General features: G+C 42.2%; 1 protein-coding gene across 1 annotated transcript; it reads right to left on the bottom strand.

Annotated features, from left to right (window-relative positions):
* Positions 1-1,357: 1,357 nt before the first annotated feature.
* GREM1 (gremlin 1, DAN family BMP antagonist) lies at positions 1,358-9,236 on the bottom strand. The gene is made up of 2 exons (XM_027708917.1): positions 8,701-9,236; positions 1,358-2,048 (listed from the first exon to the last, which is right to left on the bottom strand). Exon 2 carries the CDS (start codon positions 2,045-2,047, stop codon positions 1,493-1,495), a length of 555 nt encoding a protein of 184 aa, XP_027564718.1. The 5' UTR covers position 2,048; positions 8,701-9,236; the 3' UTR covers positions 1,358-1,492.
* Positions 9,237-20,866: the final 11,630 nt, after the last annotated feature.

Here is a 20,866-nt window from a genome sequence, read left to right on the forward strand (position 1 = left end):
AAAGAAAAGGCAGGATAACCTCACAGGTGAGAGTCATCGAGCTGTCAGAAGCAGTGCATCCCCCTTTTATGTTTTTTTTCCCCCAAATGAGAGGGTCAGTTAGCCCTCAATTTTCAGGAAATTTTCTGTACTTACTCCAAAACCAGTTTAAATGCAAGTCTGTGGTAAAAGATATAAAAAGAAGATTATTGCTGGCAAAGTTCTGCATCTCTGTTTCAACAAACTGCATGCCTGTGGCAAAGCTAAAATAACAATAACAATGCAATGTTTACTAGTCATGAATGTCGTGTCTTTTGTCTCTTGTGTGGTTATTGCATTTGAAGTCACATGATGCTTGTTTTAATTTTTGCTTTGCTCTTTATGTACTAAATTACTGTCATTCTGTACTTGATCTGGGTTAGCAAGATTTTTGTGCTGTAGTTATGTATTTTTATGTCTGTGTGTGAAAAAGAGAAGGAGTTTGGATACACACACTGAAGTATGCATACTGATTGCATGTATGTATAGATATCACCGACTAAAAGATACTGCATATACATATATATGTAGATATGAAGAATAACTGATATGAGAAATACAAGACATCAAATGGATCTAGTAGCATAAGAGTGGGGTTTGATTGGTTTAGAGAACCATTAGAATTCAGAAGTATATTTATAGCCTTGTATATAGTTTCTTTTTAATTTATGTAATATACGACTAGGTATATAAATTAAAGCAAAACATAAACAGAAGACAATATCTCTTCCTCTGTGTCTTCCTATTTGTGTAGCTTTCCTTTTTCTACTCCCTTTTGTACTCTCCCTGTCTACTTGCTTTGGCCTTTTTCTTTCTAAGTTGATGTAGCTCTGTTTTCCATCCACCTATAGTGACTTTTCAACACTACCACATCCCCCCATTGTTCCCCAGACATGGCTTTTGGATTACAGCTATTTTTCTGAAGAAGCATGTTACAAACTCTTGACATGGCTGCTATTTTCAGTGATGGCTTTGCTACACTTTAAACTGCATTTTGTCTATTTTGTATATAAGAATAGATTCATGCTTTCAAATGTATTGTCCTCTCACTTTGATGTTTCATGTAATACAGTAAAAGCAAATAGCACAAAAGGTGAACATTCACAAAACCCACAGCTCCACTTTTCCAGCAAGCCACAAAAATGTGGATATACACTAGGAACCCTAATTCATAATTGTGAGTAAATAGCGTTTTTTCAATACTTCATACCCCTGTTAATTTTTTTTTTTGCAGTGAACATTGAGATATTTGCTTATACATATCCATTTTCTCCCTTACACACACACACATGCATGCCCTTCCTTTACATCAATTTTTTTTCTTTCTTTTTGTAGGGTTTTTGCTGGTTTTAGGTGATTCACTAGGTCCCTTTCAGTTTTGTCCAGCCTTGAAGGTATGCTAGTTCATGCCACTCACTCTCACGCTGGCAATGATTGGGTACAGTTAGAGTGCAATTGCTACTTTTGTCTCAGTTTAGTCCAGGTCAATAGATATACACCGGCATTCCTTAACTCGGGTGATTCTTTTCTTCTTTCTCGGGGGCTGAAGCTCAGGGCAATTCAGTGTAACAGTCATGGTCGTGAATTTCTTGGGCTTACAGAAGGAACAAGACTGGAAGGAGCCTTCTTCTTTACGGACATGCCTGGGAATGTAGAAGGAATTGCACTGGCCATAGCAGAACCTGTTGATAATGGTACGACTGTTGCAGCCTTCTTCATGGATAGTTTGTTTGAGAGGTTGAGTTTTACACCAATCTCGCTTTAGGTATTTGCGCTCAGTGATGTGCAAAGCCTCCTGACTGGATTCCAGCACCTCTTCAGCAGGCATCGAGGTGCCTTTTCCTCGTTCTCGATGCCTGGAGCCTGACTGCTGCTGTGTCTGCATTTGCTCTGAATCATTGGGCTGATCTTTGTCAGGAGGAGGGATAGCACCTTGAGATCCACGATTCCTCTTTCTCCCTTCCACTGTTGGAAGCAGAAATCCCATCAAAAGAAACAAGGCACCGATGGCATACAGTGTGCGGACCATCCTGTATGAAGGAAGTTGAGGAAATAAAGCACAGTTGTGGATTTCAGATATCAACAGAAGCCAGATATGCAGTAAATTTTCAGTTCCATAAAAGAACTGTATGTACACACACACACTTGTAAAAAGATAAGCATTCAGACTCTACCAGCTGGACAGATGTTTCCAAATTACCAAGTGATAAAAGCTTTCAAATAGTGATTGAAAGTCAGAGGCTAAAGTAAGACCAAACATAATTTTATTTTGTGTACCCTCCATCTTTTTCCAGATCTTTTCCCCATGTATATTACCCTAGTTCTCATTCCCTTCTTATAGCTCACTGACATTAGGAAGATTGCTCCTGACTTATAATGGTGGAAGAATAAATTTTACATTACACAAGGATTTATTATTATGACACAGCTATCTACTATACCAGAGGACTAAAGTTTTTGACTCAGCAGATCTAGTCTAGCTATGTGTTCCTTAGTTGGAGTCGCTTTGTACAGCTTCTTGCATAATATACATCTAGTATGTAACGTGTATGCTGTATCCACATGTTGCCTGAATTACACCACCCCAAGCTCTGTCACTCTGCACCTCTAAAGGGGACCAATGCACCTGAGTGTAATAATGCTTAAGCTGAGATATGCAATAAGTGAGGCAACTAAAATGAAAGAATATTTAGGTATAGGTTAAAACAGATGCATCAATAATTTCAAACTACACCTTCTCGCACATTACCCTGAATCCTTGACAGAAGTAATACAGATGCAATCCAAGCGTTAAGAATTTTTCAGACCTCTGAGTTTTATTCATTATATGCAGGATGATATTGAAAGGACATAGGAGGATGACAGAATTTCATATATGAGCTTAAATATCATAGAATTTGTGCACACAATAGAAAGACCACTTCAAGAAGTGCTGTTAAGTGGAGATGATCAGGTCCTGCAAAGCTGCATGCCTGCTCCAACCTGATTAATAGCATAGCAACAACCTTTTTTGCCTCCCTTATTCCACTTTTTCTCCTCTTCCCAAAGCTCTGAGTTCTTTAGGCTTTTCAGTCAGCTCAAGACAGCAACCAGCCCAGGAGAAACTCATCAGCTGTTACACTTCCCCCTTCGAAATGTATTGTGGTCTCTGAGTTCTTCTGAAAGCCAGGGATATGGTAGCAAGATAGACAGATGAGGGAATCTCCGAGGGACCCTCCCCATGGGAGCTTGGAAGAAGCCACTAGAAATGAGCAACTACTTACAAAAAAACCCCAACCTGTAAAACTCTAAAACTGTAAAGGAGCACAGGCATTAAAAAGGCGAAGGACTGTGAAAAAAACCCTGAGGAAGTCAGTGTCTTCTACCTGCTTGGAATGCTGCAGTTGTATCCCTTATTAGATTCATTTTATCAGTATGGAAAAATTTAGTTTTTCAGCTGAAGAGTCCTGCTTGTGTTACTACCCAAGAAACATACAAAACCAAGGGCACTGTCCTGGACGGCTTTATCCGCTCTGCCTGAGACCACACAACTAGGTAGGAAAGCAGCCAAATGCCAATGCTGTGAGGGCCACCTAGAGACTCAGCAGAGGCTCAGGGTCACTACCATTTGCTATAAAAGATAACTGCTAATTTCTCAGTTACTAGGTCTTTCCAGTCACATGGAGAAAATAAATGTTATGCTGTTCAAAAAGCATTTCTCATCAAATGGATTGGGAAAGGAATTTCTGACGTGGAAATGTATCATAAGGGTGTTCCATTATACTCAGGAAGATGCTTTTAAGTCTTTGTCTACAGATTTTTAGAGCCCCTAGAGCTCATAATATATATCATAAATATATGCATTCATTTTATTCATTTATATTTATGCACCAGCATGTCCTATGTTTGTCAGGCTTCAAGCAAGGGGTGCAAGAATGACACTATTGCTGACTCCAACAGACAATTTGGAAGGGTTGCTTTTAATATGTAAATGAAATATGATACGGAACACACAATTTTAATAACCAGACTTCACAAATGTCAGCCCAGACTTCACATTTGCTGCTTTTTCCTCATTTCTATTGCAGCCTGAATGTTATTTAAACACGTTTCTTTTTAATTTTAATTTTGTTTTAAAAATATTTTTTAAAAAGGGTTATAAACCAGTGCTTATTTTCTCAGGAGACCAGAATGATTCCTTTCAAAACTGTTCCTACTTCTCTGGTGACTGTATACCCATGCTCTATTATACAGTATTTTAATATGCACTTATTTGTTCAACATGGTATCAGAGTCATAAAAGGAAAAAAAAAAGTAATTGCATGCAAATGAAAATAAATTGCTAGTTTATAAGCAGTGCCAGAAAAATTCAGGTGTTTGTTTAGTGTTCCACAACTTAGTTGAGGTTCCATGAGCATGCATATTCCTGGACTACTTTTACTTTTAAAACTGATGACCTGCACAATGCTTCACCTTTTTTTCCCCATAGATGTGCAATTGATGACACAAGTAAGGTCTAGTCATATGAAAATGAAGTGTACTTCAGGATGGGAATTTGGAGGAAATTTCATTATAATATTCACTATTGAAAGGTCTGTATCCCAGATTCATGCATCTTTATTAACCACGTACTTAACCCTAAGGAAATGCAAGCATGTGTTTCAATGTAATCCTAAACGGGGGGGGGGTGTGAAAGTAATTTTTCTCTGAGTTGGTTTCCAGCCTTAAAGGAAGCTACATTACATTCTCATGAAAGAAGTTGTGATTCAAATGAAAATTAGCCACTCAGCAGAAACATTTGTTATGGTCACTTCCAAAAAACACTTCTAAAAGTAAAATTAATCCAGTCATTTAGGGATAAATACAGATTAAACACAGAAGAGGCTGTGTGAACTTCAAGATCCCCACCGCAGTTCAAGCAGGATCCTTTTCTAATAATAAGTTATTAAACATTTATTAAAAGATTAAGGGATAGGGTTTTAAATGTAAAATACAAAGGAACATGAGGGGGTATGCCTCAGGAAGGAAAGCAGTCAAAATGCAGTGCAGGCACCTTTGGTCCCAGGGCAATGCATTTGCTTATGAGAGAAGATGACACCTTTGCTTACATTAGGAAGTGAAGTGGTTCATCTATCTATGAGTTAGAAGTTGTGAATGTTTCTTTAACAAGGTCTTTTTATTACTTAAAAAAAAAAAGGAACACAGAAGAGGATAGTAGAAGCAACTAAAATCAACGTCACCATACATGGCATTTTACTGAAGAGAAATCTCTCTGAAGTAAATGTTTTTTCTCCTCACTACTGTCATAATTCTGCAGAAGTGATAGCCCTAGAGCTTCGGTAGAAGCTGTGAGAATCAGGCTGCAAAAGCTTATATTCCAAATTTCTGCAAAATTTTTATTACTTGACACTGTACTGGATGTTACACTGGCATAACCAGAAATCCTTTTGACAATTCATTTAAGAATCCTTTGAACAAACAGATGACCACAACCAACATGGTCAATTCCCACTTATTTCATTCAGTATAGAATTAATATTTATTTTTAATAGTAACTCAATAATCAAAAAATCTATTCTTCCATATTTTACTGCTGAGTTCCACTTTTCATCATCTGTAAAGTCTTAATCACAAAGCCAAAAGAAATTTTATTTCTGACTTCAAATAGGAGAAGAATTGTGCTCTAACATTGATATCGCTTCATATGGGGATTATCTAGAGCTGAGATCTCATCATCTAAAACAGATTAAGAAATTTGTGGATCAATATTAGCAACCATTGATATGTATATGCTTTCAGGTTTATTATTTCATACAAATAAGATGTAATTTTTAATTTATACATTTTCTGCTGCAAATTAAGGACCTCCACATGTCAGTTCATAGACAGAATTTCCCTATGAGTTCCCAGGCAGAGTCAGAAAGTCACTACTGAAATTTTTAGCACAAAGCAACTTGTTTAAAACAACTGGATGGAAACCTGGTTCTGTTGAAATATACAGCAAAATTCTCACAGACCTCAGCAGGCCTATAATTTCATCTGTGAACCATATTTGCTAGGATAATATCATGACAAGCCATGGGCTCCTGTGCTTCACAGAAAACATGAAAGATAATCTGATGAAGACCTAAAAGAAAAATGTATTTGGCAGGCTTCAAATACTAGCCAAAGAAAGCGGAAAAACACAATCCCTTTGACTACTTAGAAAATTGAAGTGGTTTATGTCCCAAAGGATCAGAATAATTTTATGGCTCACTTATTACATATGAATTACAGAAATAGTCTTATGTAATGTTTTTATAGTTCATAGATCTATATTTTTAAATATTAAAAAAGGCATGGCAACTGCAGTTCCCAGAGAACTGCAATTTTTTTTTAAGACAGTTTGGTAGAATTTGGATACATTTACATTTCAGATAATTTCTTCTTGAGGATCATAGAGATGGGCCTTTTTGAGACATGTAATGAGCATAGGCAGCAATTTAAAAACAAAGAAACCAAAATAAACAAAAAAAACCCTTGAAACTTTGAGAATTCCCCCTTTAAGAGAGCATTTTTCTGCAGGACGTCCTAAAGGACTCCAGGGAAGCTGAAGATCATGGTGGGCATGGCTGGCACCAAACCCGAATTAGCCTTGCCTTGAAGACGTCCACGCAGCCCGACAGCTCCATTTCCCAGCACAAAACTCCCTTCTGACAGATTTGCTCACGGAGCCCTAAAACGACCGGAATAGCTTTGCTCCCGTGCACAGCCATGCGTGCTGAAAAGGAGAGAGCATTCAGCAGAGGCTACGCATTTCTGGGTGGCGTTGGCGAGAGAAAAAGAAAATGGTTTAGGACAGCTTGGCACTAGATGCTAAATAGAAGCAGAGAGCTACGGGCATCAGTGCCCTTTATACTTTACATACAGCCTCACCGCACGCTGCTTGGTTACTGTGGGGCTTGTCGGGTCAGCGAGAGTGGGGCAGGAGCAGAGCGCTTCTCCAGCTCCCGGCTCACCGAGCTGGGCTCAGGGGCAGCTGGGGTTGGGGGCCCAACTGGCGCTGCACCCGAAAGTCTCCGCTCACAAAACGGATGACCAAACCCCATGTCCCGTCAGCAGCAGGGAGAGCCAAACGCACATTGGTGTTTCAGAACCTCTGTCTATGCAAAAGGAAGTTTTCCCAACGCTGGATCTCAGCCCTGATGACCGAAACGGGCTTCGCTTGCGATCCTGTCACCGAAAGGAGCCACAAGCTGGACACCAGGAGCGAGGCCGCAGCTGATGGCCGGAGAGGGATGCTGCGGCTCAGAACAGCGGGCCGGGGGCCGCGCACCTTCCCAGCCCGCCGGGACGCGGGGACGGCACACCCTCCCAGCCCACTGCCGCCGCGGCGCTCCCCGTGTTGGACAGAACGGCCCCGGCTTGGGCAGGACAGCCCCGCCGCACCGCCCAAGCCGACGAGGTAAGACGCAGCTGTGACTGAGCACAGCCTGGCTGCGGCGCAGGGACCGTCGGCGGCCTTCAGATGGGAGAGGCCGCAGGCTTGATTGGCTTGGCTTGTCCGGGAGCGGCTCGGCCCGATACCCCGCGGGCGCGGACGCTCCTCACGGTGGCTGGGAACACACCGCCCGGCTCTCCCGCCGGGCCGCCGTCTAGGTTTACCCCACGGAGAACGAACTCCCTAAGGTGACTGCTGACCCCCCGGGGGTCGCAGTGGAAAGGACGGGGCAAGTAAGAAGCCTTCTCCGGGAGGGAAAAGCCCTGCTCCAAGTCGCGCCACTGGCCCGGGGCCGAGGGGAGAGCGGCCCGTCCGCGGGGCCGCAGGGGCCCGACGCGCTGCGGGGAGGGCTCCGGTCACTCCGGCCTGGCTGAGAGGCCTGTCAGGGCAGGGAAGGGGAGCGGTGGTCGACAGATACATAGAACCGTCGGGCGACAAAAAGCCCTTGGCTCCGAGTCAGGTGGGAGGGCAGGGCCAGGAGGCAGCGGCAGGCGCCGAGCGCAGCGGTGAGCCGCGTCCCGTTCCGCCCGACGGCGCCCGAGGCCGCGCGATGACAGACGCACGGCGCTGCCCACGGTCACTGCCGGTGCAGACCCTTCCCCTCGCGGCCCCCGATCCCGCTGACACACACCGAGTCTCCCGGGCGGTACGGTCCCCCGCACCCGGGAGCTCCTAGGGCACCAGGGGGACTCTTCTCCGAGGAGCAGAGGTTTGCAAAGGCGGGTCAGGGCAGAGCCGGGGGCTGAGCGACCTCGTAGAGGGCCGCTCGACGGGACGAGACAGGGCTGGCACCTGGGGATCTGCCCCCGCCCCACTCCGTACAGAGGCCGGGCCGGGATTTTTCCGTGTCTCGGGTGGGCGCCGAATCCAATTTGTCGGGAGTGATGCTGTAGGCGGAGATGAGAGGCAGAGCTAACGGGGCTTTTGCAGTCCCTGTGCTTGTCAGGGGAAAGAGATGTAACAGCACCCTAACCCCCAGCACTGCAGCAGAAGGGTCGGGCCACCTCACTCCCGCTGACGGGAGGGACGGGTGTCACCCCCTGCAAAACTGAGTCGTCCCGGAGTTTTGCTAGAAATCAGTGAACGACTCCTCCCCTTCCCTCTCCCCGAAGGTAGGATAAAGAACTTAAAATTTTGCTTCCTACAGAGACTGACCGATCTCCACAGCTGCCGGACCCATCTGCGCCCCCGCTGTGCGCGCAGCGCGTCCCGTCCCGGCTCACCTGCGCGGCGGCGGCTCCTCGGCGGGACCCGGCTCGTCGGCGGCGGCTCGGGTTCTGCGGGGTTCTTCCCGGCGGGTCACTCGGTGGAGAGGGAGGCGTGGGAGCCCGGAGCTGCCCGGGAGTCCATAGAGAGAGAGAGTCTCGAATCCTGACTACAAATTGCAGCAGCGCCGAGCTGTCTCCCATTTAAATGTCTGCCAGCTGAGATCTGCTCTCCAAGCCCCTCCAGATCATTGGACAAGCTCCTCCAAAGCCCGTGTTATCCGCCCCTTTTAACACTTCCATAAACTTCCACCAGGGAAAGCTTTCAGTCATCCAGATAAACACTCGACTACTTTCCTCTCATAAGAGAATCGGTGCTAAAGGTCACTACCCCAAGGAATTGTTCCTGGAATGCACAGAAAATTCACATTTTCCATCCCCGTTAAAGTATGACATTTAAGAAGAGTTAAATCCTACTCCACCCCGCCTCCACTGCCCTTCCGTGCACGCTGCTCTGGCCGCAGGCTGGGCTGCCGGGGCGCTCCACTGCCCATGAGCCGGCCGGACCAGTGAGGCCGCCGCGGGGAGCCGCTGACCAGCCTACCTTTGCGGTCCTCCTTCTTACAAGTTGGATTTGCTGAGGTTCTGCAATACGCCGGGAGTAACACAGCTTTGAAAAAAAAAAAAAAAAAAGAACAAACCACCACAAACCCTGCGGTTATGTCTGTGTGCAGAGGGTATTCAACCGTGGCTCCCGTCCGCAGACCCGCGCTCATAGCTCTGTATCAGGGAGGGTTTGTTGTTTGGGTGTTTTGTCTTTTTTCCTTTTTTTTTGTCTTTTTTTCCTTTTTTTTTTGTCCTGCAAGAGGCGGGACACCGCGAGTGTCCCGTCACTGCGTCTCTTGGACAGCTGCGGGATCCTCAGGCATCCCGCGGGGGGCAGGGACGGCGGAGGAGCGCCGCGTTCTGCCGAGGCTGAGCGCGGAGGTGGCCGGAGCCGCCCGATCGTCGGGGCGGCCGTGGGAGCAGCGCAGCGCCGTAGGGCCGCTCCGGAGGCCTAAGGCAGGGCGGCGGCGACGCCCGAGCCAGCCCACACGGGGGCCCAGCGGTCCCTCGAAATTAGGCAAAAAACAGCGGGGGCTTAGCGTTTTGCGGACCGAACCCTTCGCAGCCGTAACCCTGCGGCTGCCCGAAGCATATCCCAAATCTGCAGCCAGCATGGGGCTAGGGGCATCGAGGGATAGAGCCTTGGAGGGCGGAGGAACTCCACCGCTCCGCAGTGAAACCTGCACTTCCTTCGGTGCCAGCCGGCTAACCCGTCCTCCAGGCGCTCCAGCACCAGCACTCGTCTACTGCGGACTTTTTACCACGGAGAGATGCAACGCAGCTGATGGTCACTACGGGCAGGAGCAGCCTCCGAAACAAGGACTGACTTTTGGGCTTCCTAATTAAACGGAGATGTTTGTCAGCTGCTGCTTCAAGCTGTGGGCATCACCCAGCTGAAAACAAAGCTGAGAGAAGCTCTGCAAGGAACCTCGGCGCTGCAGGTGGTGCTGCAACGGTCTGTGCTCTCCTTACTGTCAGGCACAAGTTACTGCCCGTGAACCAAAACAGCCCTGCTCCTCAGTCACCCAGCAGTCAGCATCCACCTTGAGCTGCAGAGAGGCCCGGATCTCACCTGACAAAGAGATAGTTTTATTGTGCCTGGTTTTGCAGAGGGGGAAGACGAATTAAAATGAAAGGATCTGCTTTATTAGGGATGCCGGGGCTATGCAAGATGCCAAGTTTTCCACAGTAGTTTTCATAGGACTTAGCAATAGCTTGTTCTTTGCTAAGGCCAAAGCATGGTTCCCCTTAGTGCCAGTTACGTAGGTGAGTGCTTAGCAACAGCTTGTTAAAAAAGAATCACTTCAGTCACCGAGCAAGTGGCCGTAGTGCGGTGGTAGGTGGCAGCATCAGAGAGAAAATGAGTTAATGTGCAGGAGCCATTGAAATTCAAATACAATTATTGGGGGAAGGATTACTGGCAAAGAACTACAGCAAATGGTACCTAGATGGATAGAAGGAGAGGCCCAGGGAACTTTTAGGATTTTTTGTTATTTTACTCATAAAAGTGCTATAAAATTAATACATGTTTTTAATTAATTGGGGTACTTCCTTTGTGAATTCAAAGAAAAAGTCACAATTCCCCTCTCTCCATATGTTGACAGACTTTATGTTCCTTTTTTTTTTCTTCTCTTAACTGGTTGTACTGAAAGAGAAGGGTCTATGCACCTCTCATCTGCTCTTTTTCACTCTGATTACCAGCCCTGGAGACAGGCTGGGGAGCTGCTCTGTGCTGCACCTTCCCCAGGGCCATGGTCTGACCACTTGACTGGTGCTGGAGGAAGTGTTTTCTGCAGTTGCCCTGAGCTCCTTGTGGTGCCTGATGATGGCCCTGGCTCTGCATGTGCTTCCAGGCAGGCAACCTGCCTCTCTTCTGTATTTTTATGGGATGTCATTTACATGCCACTCTGGTACTGACTTTCCTAGATGATACTTCTGGGCATCTATTGCAGAGCGGATATGCCCACTTAATGCCTTACTGTCATCTAGCCAGAGCTGGTCATCTGGAGTAGATGTCACTCTGAATTAAAGCAAACTAAGAAACACTAAGAAGCAGCTCCTGGTGTGGAAGTTGTGATCCCTCCTCAAGAACCATCTTCATTTCTTGCAGTTGAATGTCCTACACCATATTTTCTCATCTGGTTTCTTTCTCTCAGTTTAATCCACACAGTGTTTCAAGTAAACACTAGCTGCTTGGATCAAGCAAGACAAGTGTTCAAATTTCTTTGACAATTGGAAAGTAGAATTATTCCTGCAAGCACTTATCTGCTCATTCACAAAAATAAACCACTTGGGTACCAACAAGGTAAACAATTGCAGCTGCAGCTGCTTTCTTGGATTGGATGAAGATATAAATAAATAAATAGATAAATAAATAAATAAATAAAAAGACTTGTCAAAAAAGAAGAAACATTTGTGTCTATTTTTATTTCTTTGTGATTGAGGGAGGCAGGGAAAAGACATCATTTTCCTCATTGTTCTTTCTTTAACATCAGGTATCCAGATCATTTCCAGCTTGGAAGATTGTATTCTTTATTTCTGCTGGAGTCTTTAAAAAAACATTCCCTGCGGTTACTCCAAAAGTTCAGCTGTGCTGGTCAGATCCCAACCATAGACTGGTTAAAAAAGGACCCAGTGCTTAAAGGGAAATACTTCTTCCTTATCCACACTTGAAATTCTGTTGAAGCTCACCAGTGCTGCTAATTGGAGCTGCAATACCGATGGAGAAATGTTGTGTAATTATTTAGTATTAAAGAGGCCTATGGGAATCTGCATGTTTTTGTTAGAAAGATTTAGATGAAGAGCTTCCATGTCATGGAGTAGTAGCAGTGTGTACTGTACTGTGAACCTGACTGATTTCAACCACCCGCTTGCTATTGTTTTGTTGGGCTTTTTTTTTTATTTCCTCTCCCGTTTCTTGCTGGTATTCACTGTGTGAGTTGTTCTTTGTTTTAGTGGAACAGTAAGAATTGTGTAAGCTTAAAAGAAGTGCTGTACTTAATTCTTGCAGAGAAAAATATTGTTGGGCTGAGCTCCTGTCTGCTACTGCTAACTTCGAGTGCTACTCAATATATCCTCACTGCCAGGACAGTTGGTATCTTATTAAAAGCCTTTGCAGAGAAGTCAAAGACTCACAGGGACCAGATCCTCTTCTTTAGTAAATTGAAATAGTTTATAATGACTTCAGGGAGATGTAACTGCTCTGTGACAGCTGAAAGCTGGCCCTAATATACCTAGAAAGCCAATATCTCTCACTTCTAGATGTGTCCTCCAGGTCAGAAGTAAGGCGAGCTGTCCGACAGAGACAGGGCACATCTGAACTGCCTTACTTGTTATTTTGAACTGTACTGCTAAAGAGAGAAAGGACCTTGGTATACAGGGCTATGAATCTGGCACTGATTTACAGAGAAAAACCTAAGGGTGTACATAACACTCAACCATTGATGACAAAATCTCTAATGTTTAAAGTGCTTTTTCTATGGCAGTCACTTGAGATGTTTCCTTTCTGTTGGTAACATTCAAGAAGAGTATTGCCAAGCCACTCTATTCATGCGTTTTAAAGGAGAAAATATGAATGTATGCACCTACGTATCAACCTACCAGCATGCCTCAGCTTCTTTTTAATACAGAGATAGTGATGTTTTGCTGTGCTTCTTGCCCTTTAAAATTCCAATGGTGCCTGTGAAAAACGTGTGAAAATTAAGGAATGAAATGTTAAGGAAGAATTTATCTCGCCAACACAACAGTAACTTTTCTGATTGAGCTTGTAACAAGGCTAGAAGCAAACACTGACTTCCACTGCAGTCTGCTGCTTGCCACCTGCCATTCTCGGGGGGTTTGAAGCTGTCCAGTGGAGGTGTGAGGCTATAAAATTTGTTATCCGATGTGACAAAAGATATGTGCGTTGCAGAGATGTCTGGTTTCAGAAACAAATTTTGTGGTACATTCTCTCTCTCAGAGATGAGGGATATCTTTACATTGTGGGATATTGTTGAGCTTCTGGTACACTGCTATCTTCCTGACTTGATGGGAAAGAGGAGCAGTGTCTCAGAAGTTATTCATGACTTGGGGCATAAGCAAGATAATATGTACTGTGTGTTGGATGGGCCATGCATGGAATTCTTGCCCAGGTGTTTGAGCTTCTTTGCTATACAGGGCAAGAAGACTACATATTTTGTCATACAAAATAATTGATACTTGAAGAATCCAGTTCCCTGTGGCTCATTTAAGTAGCACTGAACTTCATATCAAGCCACATGAGACAGTACCGGAAAAAAGACTGAGGTTAGTCTGAATTGAGTTACATTTCTCATAAAATCTACTAGAGAATCAAGCTTGAGATTGTGCTTCACTTTGGCAAAATTCTGTTTAATTAAGGATTTTTAATCTTATTTGTGTTTTAGAATTAATGTCTGAGTGATGGATGCTCCGCCACACAGGCTGACAAGAAAGATTTTGATAATATTGTACTTACTGAAAAAAACAGTATTTTAGATTTATGTTGACAGAACATCAACATTGTAATGTATAGATTTCCATCAGCTGAATGAGAGAAAGTTAAGTATGGAAAAATGCTTATTTTAGGGCTGGGGTTTTTTTGAGAATGAAATATTTTCATTTTTTTATTTTCAAAATATTGCTTGCTCTAGAAATAATTTGCAAATCTTCAGAAATAAGATACTGGACATCAAAAGAATAAATGAGTTAGAGAGAAAAGCTTGAAATCTGGGATTCTGCTCTGAAAAGTATGATATCCTGGTATGCTTGAAAAGCTTTCTTGTTTAGCATACAATGCATGTAGAGTGAGGTTGTAGGCTTGCAGTCATCTCCACACCTAGGAGACATGGTCACCCACCAGCATTCCACTCTGTATGTGCTGCAGACATAGAACAAAAAATATGTTTTGTGGCCTTAAAATACCTACAGACATAATTGAATCCATATGTGACTATTTTTTCAGAAGTGATTTACAAAAGCTTATTTTATTAGGATGAAGTTTGACTGCTGGATAAATATAAACTTTCATGCCAAATGAAGAAATACCATTTGTCAAGCTAACCTTTTTATAACTCTTCTCACAATTTTTTTGATGCATCTTATGTATTTGATGACTATAAAAGAATTTACTAAGAAAATGAAAGCCATAAAATACCCATGAAAAATTCCTCTACCCTCATGCCTTTGTTTTTCTTTTTCTTCTGCCTCCTGAAGCTGTAGGAGGTGTTTGCTGACACTCTTTGCTTTCATGGCACCTCTGGAGCAACATGATACAAGTGACTTAGCTAAGCAAACTGAGGTTGTGTGAACATAAGAAGCCCTTACAGTCTGAAGTTATAACTGGGAATTATGAAAAGAGGCTTCTAAGGAGCTCAATGTATTATTTACATACATATTTCCCTCCAAGGATATGACAACTACGAAATACAGTTTCCAGTTTTGCTGCAAAAGTAAAAGACTATCTTCTCACACCTTACTGCATCCCAGCATCTTAGACAAATTACACTTTTTGACATGCATAGATGTACACAGTTCTGGCAAAATAGGCCCTTTTACTTTGCAGGAATGAAAGAGCTGAAGCCCTTTTTTTTGTCTGAGACAACAACTTCCTTAGACTGTGTAGACTTTTTGCATTTTATACTTGAAATCCAGTGTCACAAAAAATGACTGCTGTGTTACAGGAAGGAAGGAATTCTGTTAAACAGTTGTACTGCTTTAGCATCAGTTACTTCACTTCTCGGAATAAATACTAATGCAGGTGGTAAGAAACCAAAGTCTTTTCACTGATATTTTTTATTTAGATGGTCTCTACAGCAAAAAGAAGAGGTATAAGAGGCACAAATGCATTCTCCCTTCATCCTTTACCTTGTTTCACTCCCGCTGATTTTCTCTTGACTCCATTTTCCCACCTATAAAACTGCTGTAAGGAACAGAGTTTTCAAAGGAGACAGAATAATTTTGGCCTAAATCCTTAAAGTTAATTGGGTACCAAACTTCCCATGCAATAAGCAATTTATAAGAGAAATTGAGAGTTCCACTTAATCTGGGAAGATGAAACATACTTTTTTTTAACTTTCATCTCTTCTCTGTCTACATGCTTAAATACATCCATTTTGAAATTTCTAAATGCTTTTAACAAGGAAGAAGGCCTTTTAACTTCTGTAATTCTCACCAAAAAAAAAAAAAAAGGATATTTCCAGTGAATAAGCCAAGTTTTCACCGTTCTGGACAAAAAAAAATCTAAAGGCAGACAAAGAAGTGTTTAACCAGTTGTCATTACCTAAAAAGAACTGCTGGTTGTCTTATATACCATTTTAACTATATACATAAGCGCAAACAGATAGTTAAGTGCCTTGGTAAGAAAGGTGGATTTGTGCACATACTTCATTTTTCTGCTAAACTTAGATTTGGACCCGAATCCTGCAGGGACTTTGTTTGGCCAGATGCTTGACTTTGTTTTCAGTGGGACTACTCAGAGTGTATAAAGCACACACAACAATCCAAGAGACTGGAGTCAGGCGAGCCTTTCTAAAAGACCTAAAAAAAATTTATATATACTTCTTTCCCCTGTTAAAGGACTTTCTAGTTGATGTGCATATTAGAATGCTAAACTTTACGAACTTAAGAATTAAAAATACAATAATAATAAAATACAAAAATAGTCTACTTTTTATCTGTATTGTTACCAAAAATTTACTCTTTTAAAAATTGCCAAAAAAAAAATCACTTCTGGGAAACTATACAGGCAAACCTGGGGCCAAATTTCTTTTCTTGATATTTCCAACAACTGCTCTGTTTTACTTCTTCTGTTTCCTTGTCAAAAGTATCCTGTTTAGCCTATTTGGCTAAGGACAGTTAGATATTATTCATTGATCTTTCCCTTTCTTACATTATCTTGAATTCTAATTAGCGTTTTTCAAGTCCTTTTACTTTACTCTCCAAACAAGCTACAACAGATATCACTCTTCCCTTTCTGTAGGGCTGTTAGAGCTGTCATCTTAAATTCTGGGACTAACCACACTGCCCAGCAATTCTGCACTAGCTGCTTTCATTGGCAGTTTGTTAAATGATTTCCCCCCCCAAAGAACATGCAATTCAAAGTGCCTGGGAAAGTGTTAAGTCACTTGATGTTAGGAGGGATTCTGTAAATAGGACTGGGAGCAGTCCTTTAGGTGTTTGTAATTAATCAGGCACCAAACACTTGGAGCTTTTGGATGCACTTGTAAAAAGTCTAAAAATGTAAACAGTTTTCTTTCCCCTCCCCAGGAAGTCTTAATGCACTAAAGACTTAAGTGAAGAAGTTAAATTGCAAGTGATCAAATCAATTACACTTCAGATCAGACTGTGGCAAGGCTGTTTGGTTCTCAACCAGATGGAACTAGACTCCTTGTGAAGGAGGTATTATTATTTCTTGCCAGGGTTTAAAATGAGCATATGAATTCATAGTAAAAAAATAACAATTTTTTTTTAAAATATACTAGAACACTTAAGAGGAAAGAGTCTTTGGAAGCCAGCGTCACCAAAAGTTATCAGACATATTTAAAAAAAAAAAAAAAAAGAAAAAATCATCGTAGCCATTTCTTGTTCTTCTAATCTTACCAAAGAGAAAACAGAAACGAACAGGATATTCTCCTGCACGCAAGGCAAAGAAGGAACCCTTCTTTTTAATATAGTAAATTCTTGGATTCAGAATTTATGCATTCTTTTGACTATGCCTTTACTGTAGGCTGAAGTTTTTACATTGAGAAAGCTATTATGAAGTAAAGGCATACAAGAAACAAAATGCAGTAGGTTTTATCTTGATGTAATTAGTTGAAATAAATCCAGCTGAGGGCACAGGCTGTCTGGAGGCAAAAAGCATTTTTTTATCCAGTGGAGATAGGATGATTTGTTTCAAAAGTCTCTATGCATTAGAGGGGAGTGTCTACTGCAGTCAGGTCTAACAAAACCTTCTTCCCAAGTAGAAAAAAAGCCACCATAATGAAATGTGATTTCTTTGTTTCTCATTTGGAGAAGTACTTTGTAAGACCAAGTGCTTTTACGTTTTAGTCTTTCTAGTCAAATTGTTTGTTTGATCTGGGGTCCAGATCCCTCTTAGCTTTGACTGTACTGCCACCAGCTTATGGAAAAGCTTTGGAAACCCCTTCAGTATTTGGCCCTTTAATAGGGCAAATATGTGTTTTAATAGAGCAAATTCCACTTGAAAACACATTGAACAGAATTATTTGTGATGGAGTGGAGAAAAAGACTGTGTCTTAGCTTTGGTGCTGAAAATACTTACAATAAGACATCTCTTGCTAAAAGGAGCTGTGTTAGCAATGCTAACAGGATCCCTTAGGCTCACTGGAGCTCTTTGTCAGCAAATCCCATATATGACAATGATAGCAAGATCAAATTTGTCACTGGAATGCTAATAGTGAGTAAGGGAGTGGGGTTTTTAAGTGCTTCCTTTTCAACGGATGCAAAATGATCAGTAAGATATTTTTAAAGTTACTAGAATAAAGAATGTACAGTCAAGCAAATGAAGTCTTGCTAGTTTCCAAGTCTTGCTAAATGTAACATTCTTCCAATAATTTGGATAGCAGCTAAATACATCTAACTTTCCTGAAAAAACAATACATTAAAAGTGAGTGAAAGAAAGCTGGTGTTGTTTCAGGAGTCAGAAAAGAAATGGTTGTGGTGTCTATCTATTCACTGGAGGCGTGCAAACCTGCACCTCCAGAAGTGCAGCCTCTTAGCCCTGAATCTGGAACCTATTTGTATGAGAGGGCTCTGTACCTTCCCTGCTGGGGCTGTTCAACAATTCAGGAAAAAATTAAGACAGGGAGCCAAAATTAGCCATCTACTGGGAAGGATGGGGGTGCGCGGTTGGCTTGTTTTTGCCATGCTCTCAGACTACTTTTGTGTTTTCATCAAGTGTCTGCCTAGCTACCAAAACACTCCTTGATGAGTAGCTAGAACCCAGGTGTTACTCTGTCCTTCCTTGTGTTCAGCCTGCCATCTGAACCACTAGATGACAAATTTGTGTTTATTCTTGATCTCCCTCTCTGGTGTCATTAGAGCTTTGATTCTTTTGCCATACCTCTTACAGACACCATTTTTTTTAATTAAACTGTCTATGTCTGCTGTGGTATTTTGTTCAATGCCTGCTCCTGTAGACATGTGTAAGGTGAGTCATTGCCAGGCTGATTCCCCAGGGAATATAGGGGAGGAATTGCCAAGTTTGTGGGTTCAGGCTGGGTTTAGTACTGACAGAGATGTAGAGCTATGCAGGTTCACCAAGTTTCAAACAGTCCTAGGCATGCACAGAAGTAGAAGTTCAGGTCCCTGAGGTACATGATTACAAGAAAACATAGTTGCATATAGCCTTTAGCTACCTAAGGAATCAGGAAAGGGAGTCAAGGTTTGAGGAGCATGTGCTTGGACTTTGATATTTGCATTGGACACAAGTCCAATTGTGGGTACTTTGGCCTTTAGTGGAGTCAGCCCTCAACCTCTTTCCAACTGTTCACCCATCTTTTAATTGGAAATAATTCCCAGTTTTGTAAACCTCCAGATCAAGAACCTCCAGATACACAACTAAATAGACAAAAAGTGTTTTTTAACAAGCAACTGGTATTTTATGGGAGGCCTATGAACGTCTTCAAGTTTGTGGATAATTCTTGTTCTTTTGAAGGCTTATAGGTTGCTGTTGAGAACGTAAAAATACAGCAGAAAGTGGCCAATATGGTTAGAAATCAGAAAATAGCCTTTACTACTAAAGCAGAAAATAATTAATGTATTTTAAACCAAAAGAAATGTGTAACATTCTGGCACCTACTGCTTGCGTGCTGGATGACTTTGCATTCGTGAAAGTCCCTGAAAACAAGTCTTCCAAGACACCATAGCTTCAGACCAGTAACCATCAGAAAGGCTGAAGCAAAGCTGGAGGCACTGTGGGAGTAGCAAGAGAAAGCTGTACAGAATCAGAAGCAGGACGTACTTTTCTGCTTTTTTAACTGTGCACACGTACATTACCAACACATGCACAGACTCCTGTGGCAGCTCAGTAGTAGAGTTGTTTGGGAATTTAACCAATAGCCAGGGTCTGTGCACAAACTATGACAGCCATGCTTATCATAACAATGACTTTTACTTACTTAAATCAGTTATGACTATTTTTTAATTTGATCATTTGAGCATTAAAAATAGGCTTCTTACTTCAATTACAGTAATGCAACTTTCAAGCCCATAAAACTTACAGTCATTGCACCACCTGTTGGAATCAAAGTTTTGCAGTTGAGTTAGTGACTGTTTGCCATGTTGTTTAAAGAAAGGGAAAAAACTAACCAATGGTGAAGTATGAGTGTTTCTCTGGATGGCCTGACTTGTTCTTTCATAAGTCTGTTTTCTCCATTTAGAAATACAAAATGTCACAGTGTGGTATTTTATTTCCCAGTGTAGAAAGGTGTTCTCTATTGTGTTGAGGAATCAGGACTGCATTTCCCCATAGGGGCTATTCCACTTGAATTTCAGCCACTTTTAGAGGACTTTGGGGCATTAGAATGCATATACTGCACTGAAGAACTGCTAGGATTTTGGTGGGATTTTTGTTTTACAGAATAACGAACTAATTAAAAGAGGCTAAGATTCAATTCAGCATCAAAGTCATATGCACCTTCTGTGATCTAACAAATATGCCCAGACCTAAAAACCCTTACCATCTCTAATGGAGATCTTTGGTGGCTCCCAGGAAAGTGGCCCCTATTATACATTTAATGGTCTCTAAATAAATGACACTGGTTAGGGAATGAGGGAGAGTTTGAGGCTAGTAGCACAATATTTTTCTCTGTGCTTTCCTTCTCCTTTGCCTCACTCAGTTTACAATGAAATTTAGCCACTGACTCTCACCACTGTTTTTCTTGGAGAGAAGAGTAGGATGAAGAAACATAGTGATTAAATGTAAAAGCCAACCATACATTGCATTAGGAGCTGCATTCCATGTGTTTTGGTAACAGGAACTACAGGAAAGAATAAAAAGAGGTGATTAGAGCTACCTAATCTTTAAAGTCTGAAGCCATTCTCAATTCCTACCATCTCTACCTCTGCCGCACATAAAAATACAGACCTTGATAGTCAAACAGGTTTTTTTTTAAGCTCTTTTAGTTCCAAATGGTAACACTACTGCCATGACACTCTTATTTAACATTTGTTACACTCCCATGTGTTGAACACATGGCTAGAGGCTCTTCCAACCATCAGAATTCATGTAATCGCAGCAAAGCAGTTGGCATCATAAATAAAGCGAACATGAGAACTGAAAGTACACGCTTCCTTCTCATGGCAAATTAGGATGATGAACTGGAGTTCAATGCCACTCTTCACCTAACAGCAAAAGGCTCGAGCATGGTAGATGTGGACCATGAATGTACTTGGAAAATGGTTCATTTGAGCATTTCGCTCTGTTGTATATGAAAATCTTGGCTTAGGACCCACTCCTGTGCTAGTCAGCTACATTTGTGATTCATGGGGCCCTTCACCTACATTTCCTTTTAGTTTTTATATAGCCTGCATGTAAGCCACTCACTGTCAGTGGCTGAAC

This window comes from Neopelma chrysocephalum, unplaced genomic scaffold (assembly GCF_003984885.1).
Source record: "Neopelma chrysocephalum unplaced genomic scaffold, ASM398488v2 Primary Assembly neopelma1_24, whole genome shotgun sequence".
Taxonomy (NCBI): Eukaryota; Metazoa; Chordata; class Aves; order Passeriformes; family Pipridae; genus Neopelma; species Neopelma chrysocephalum.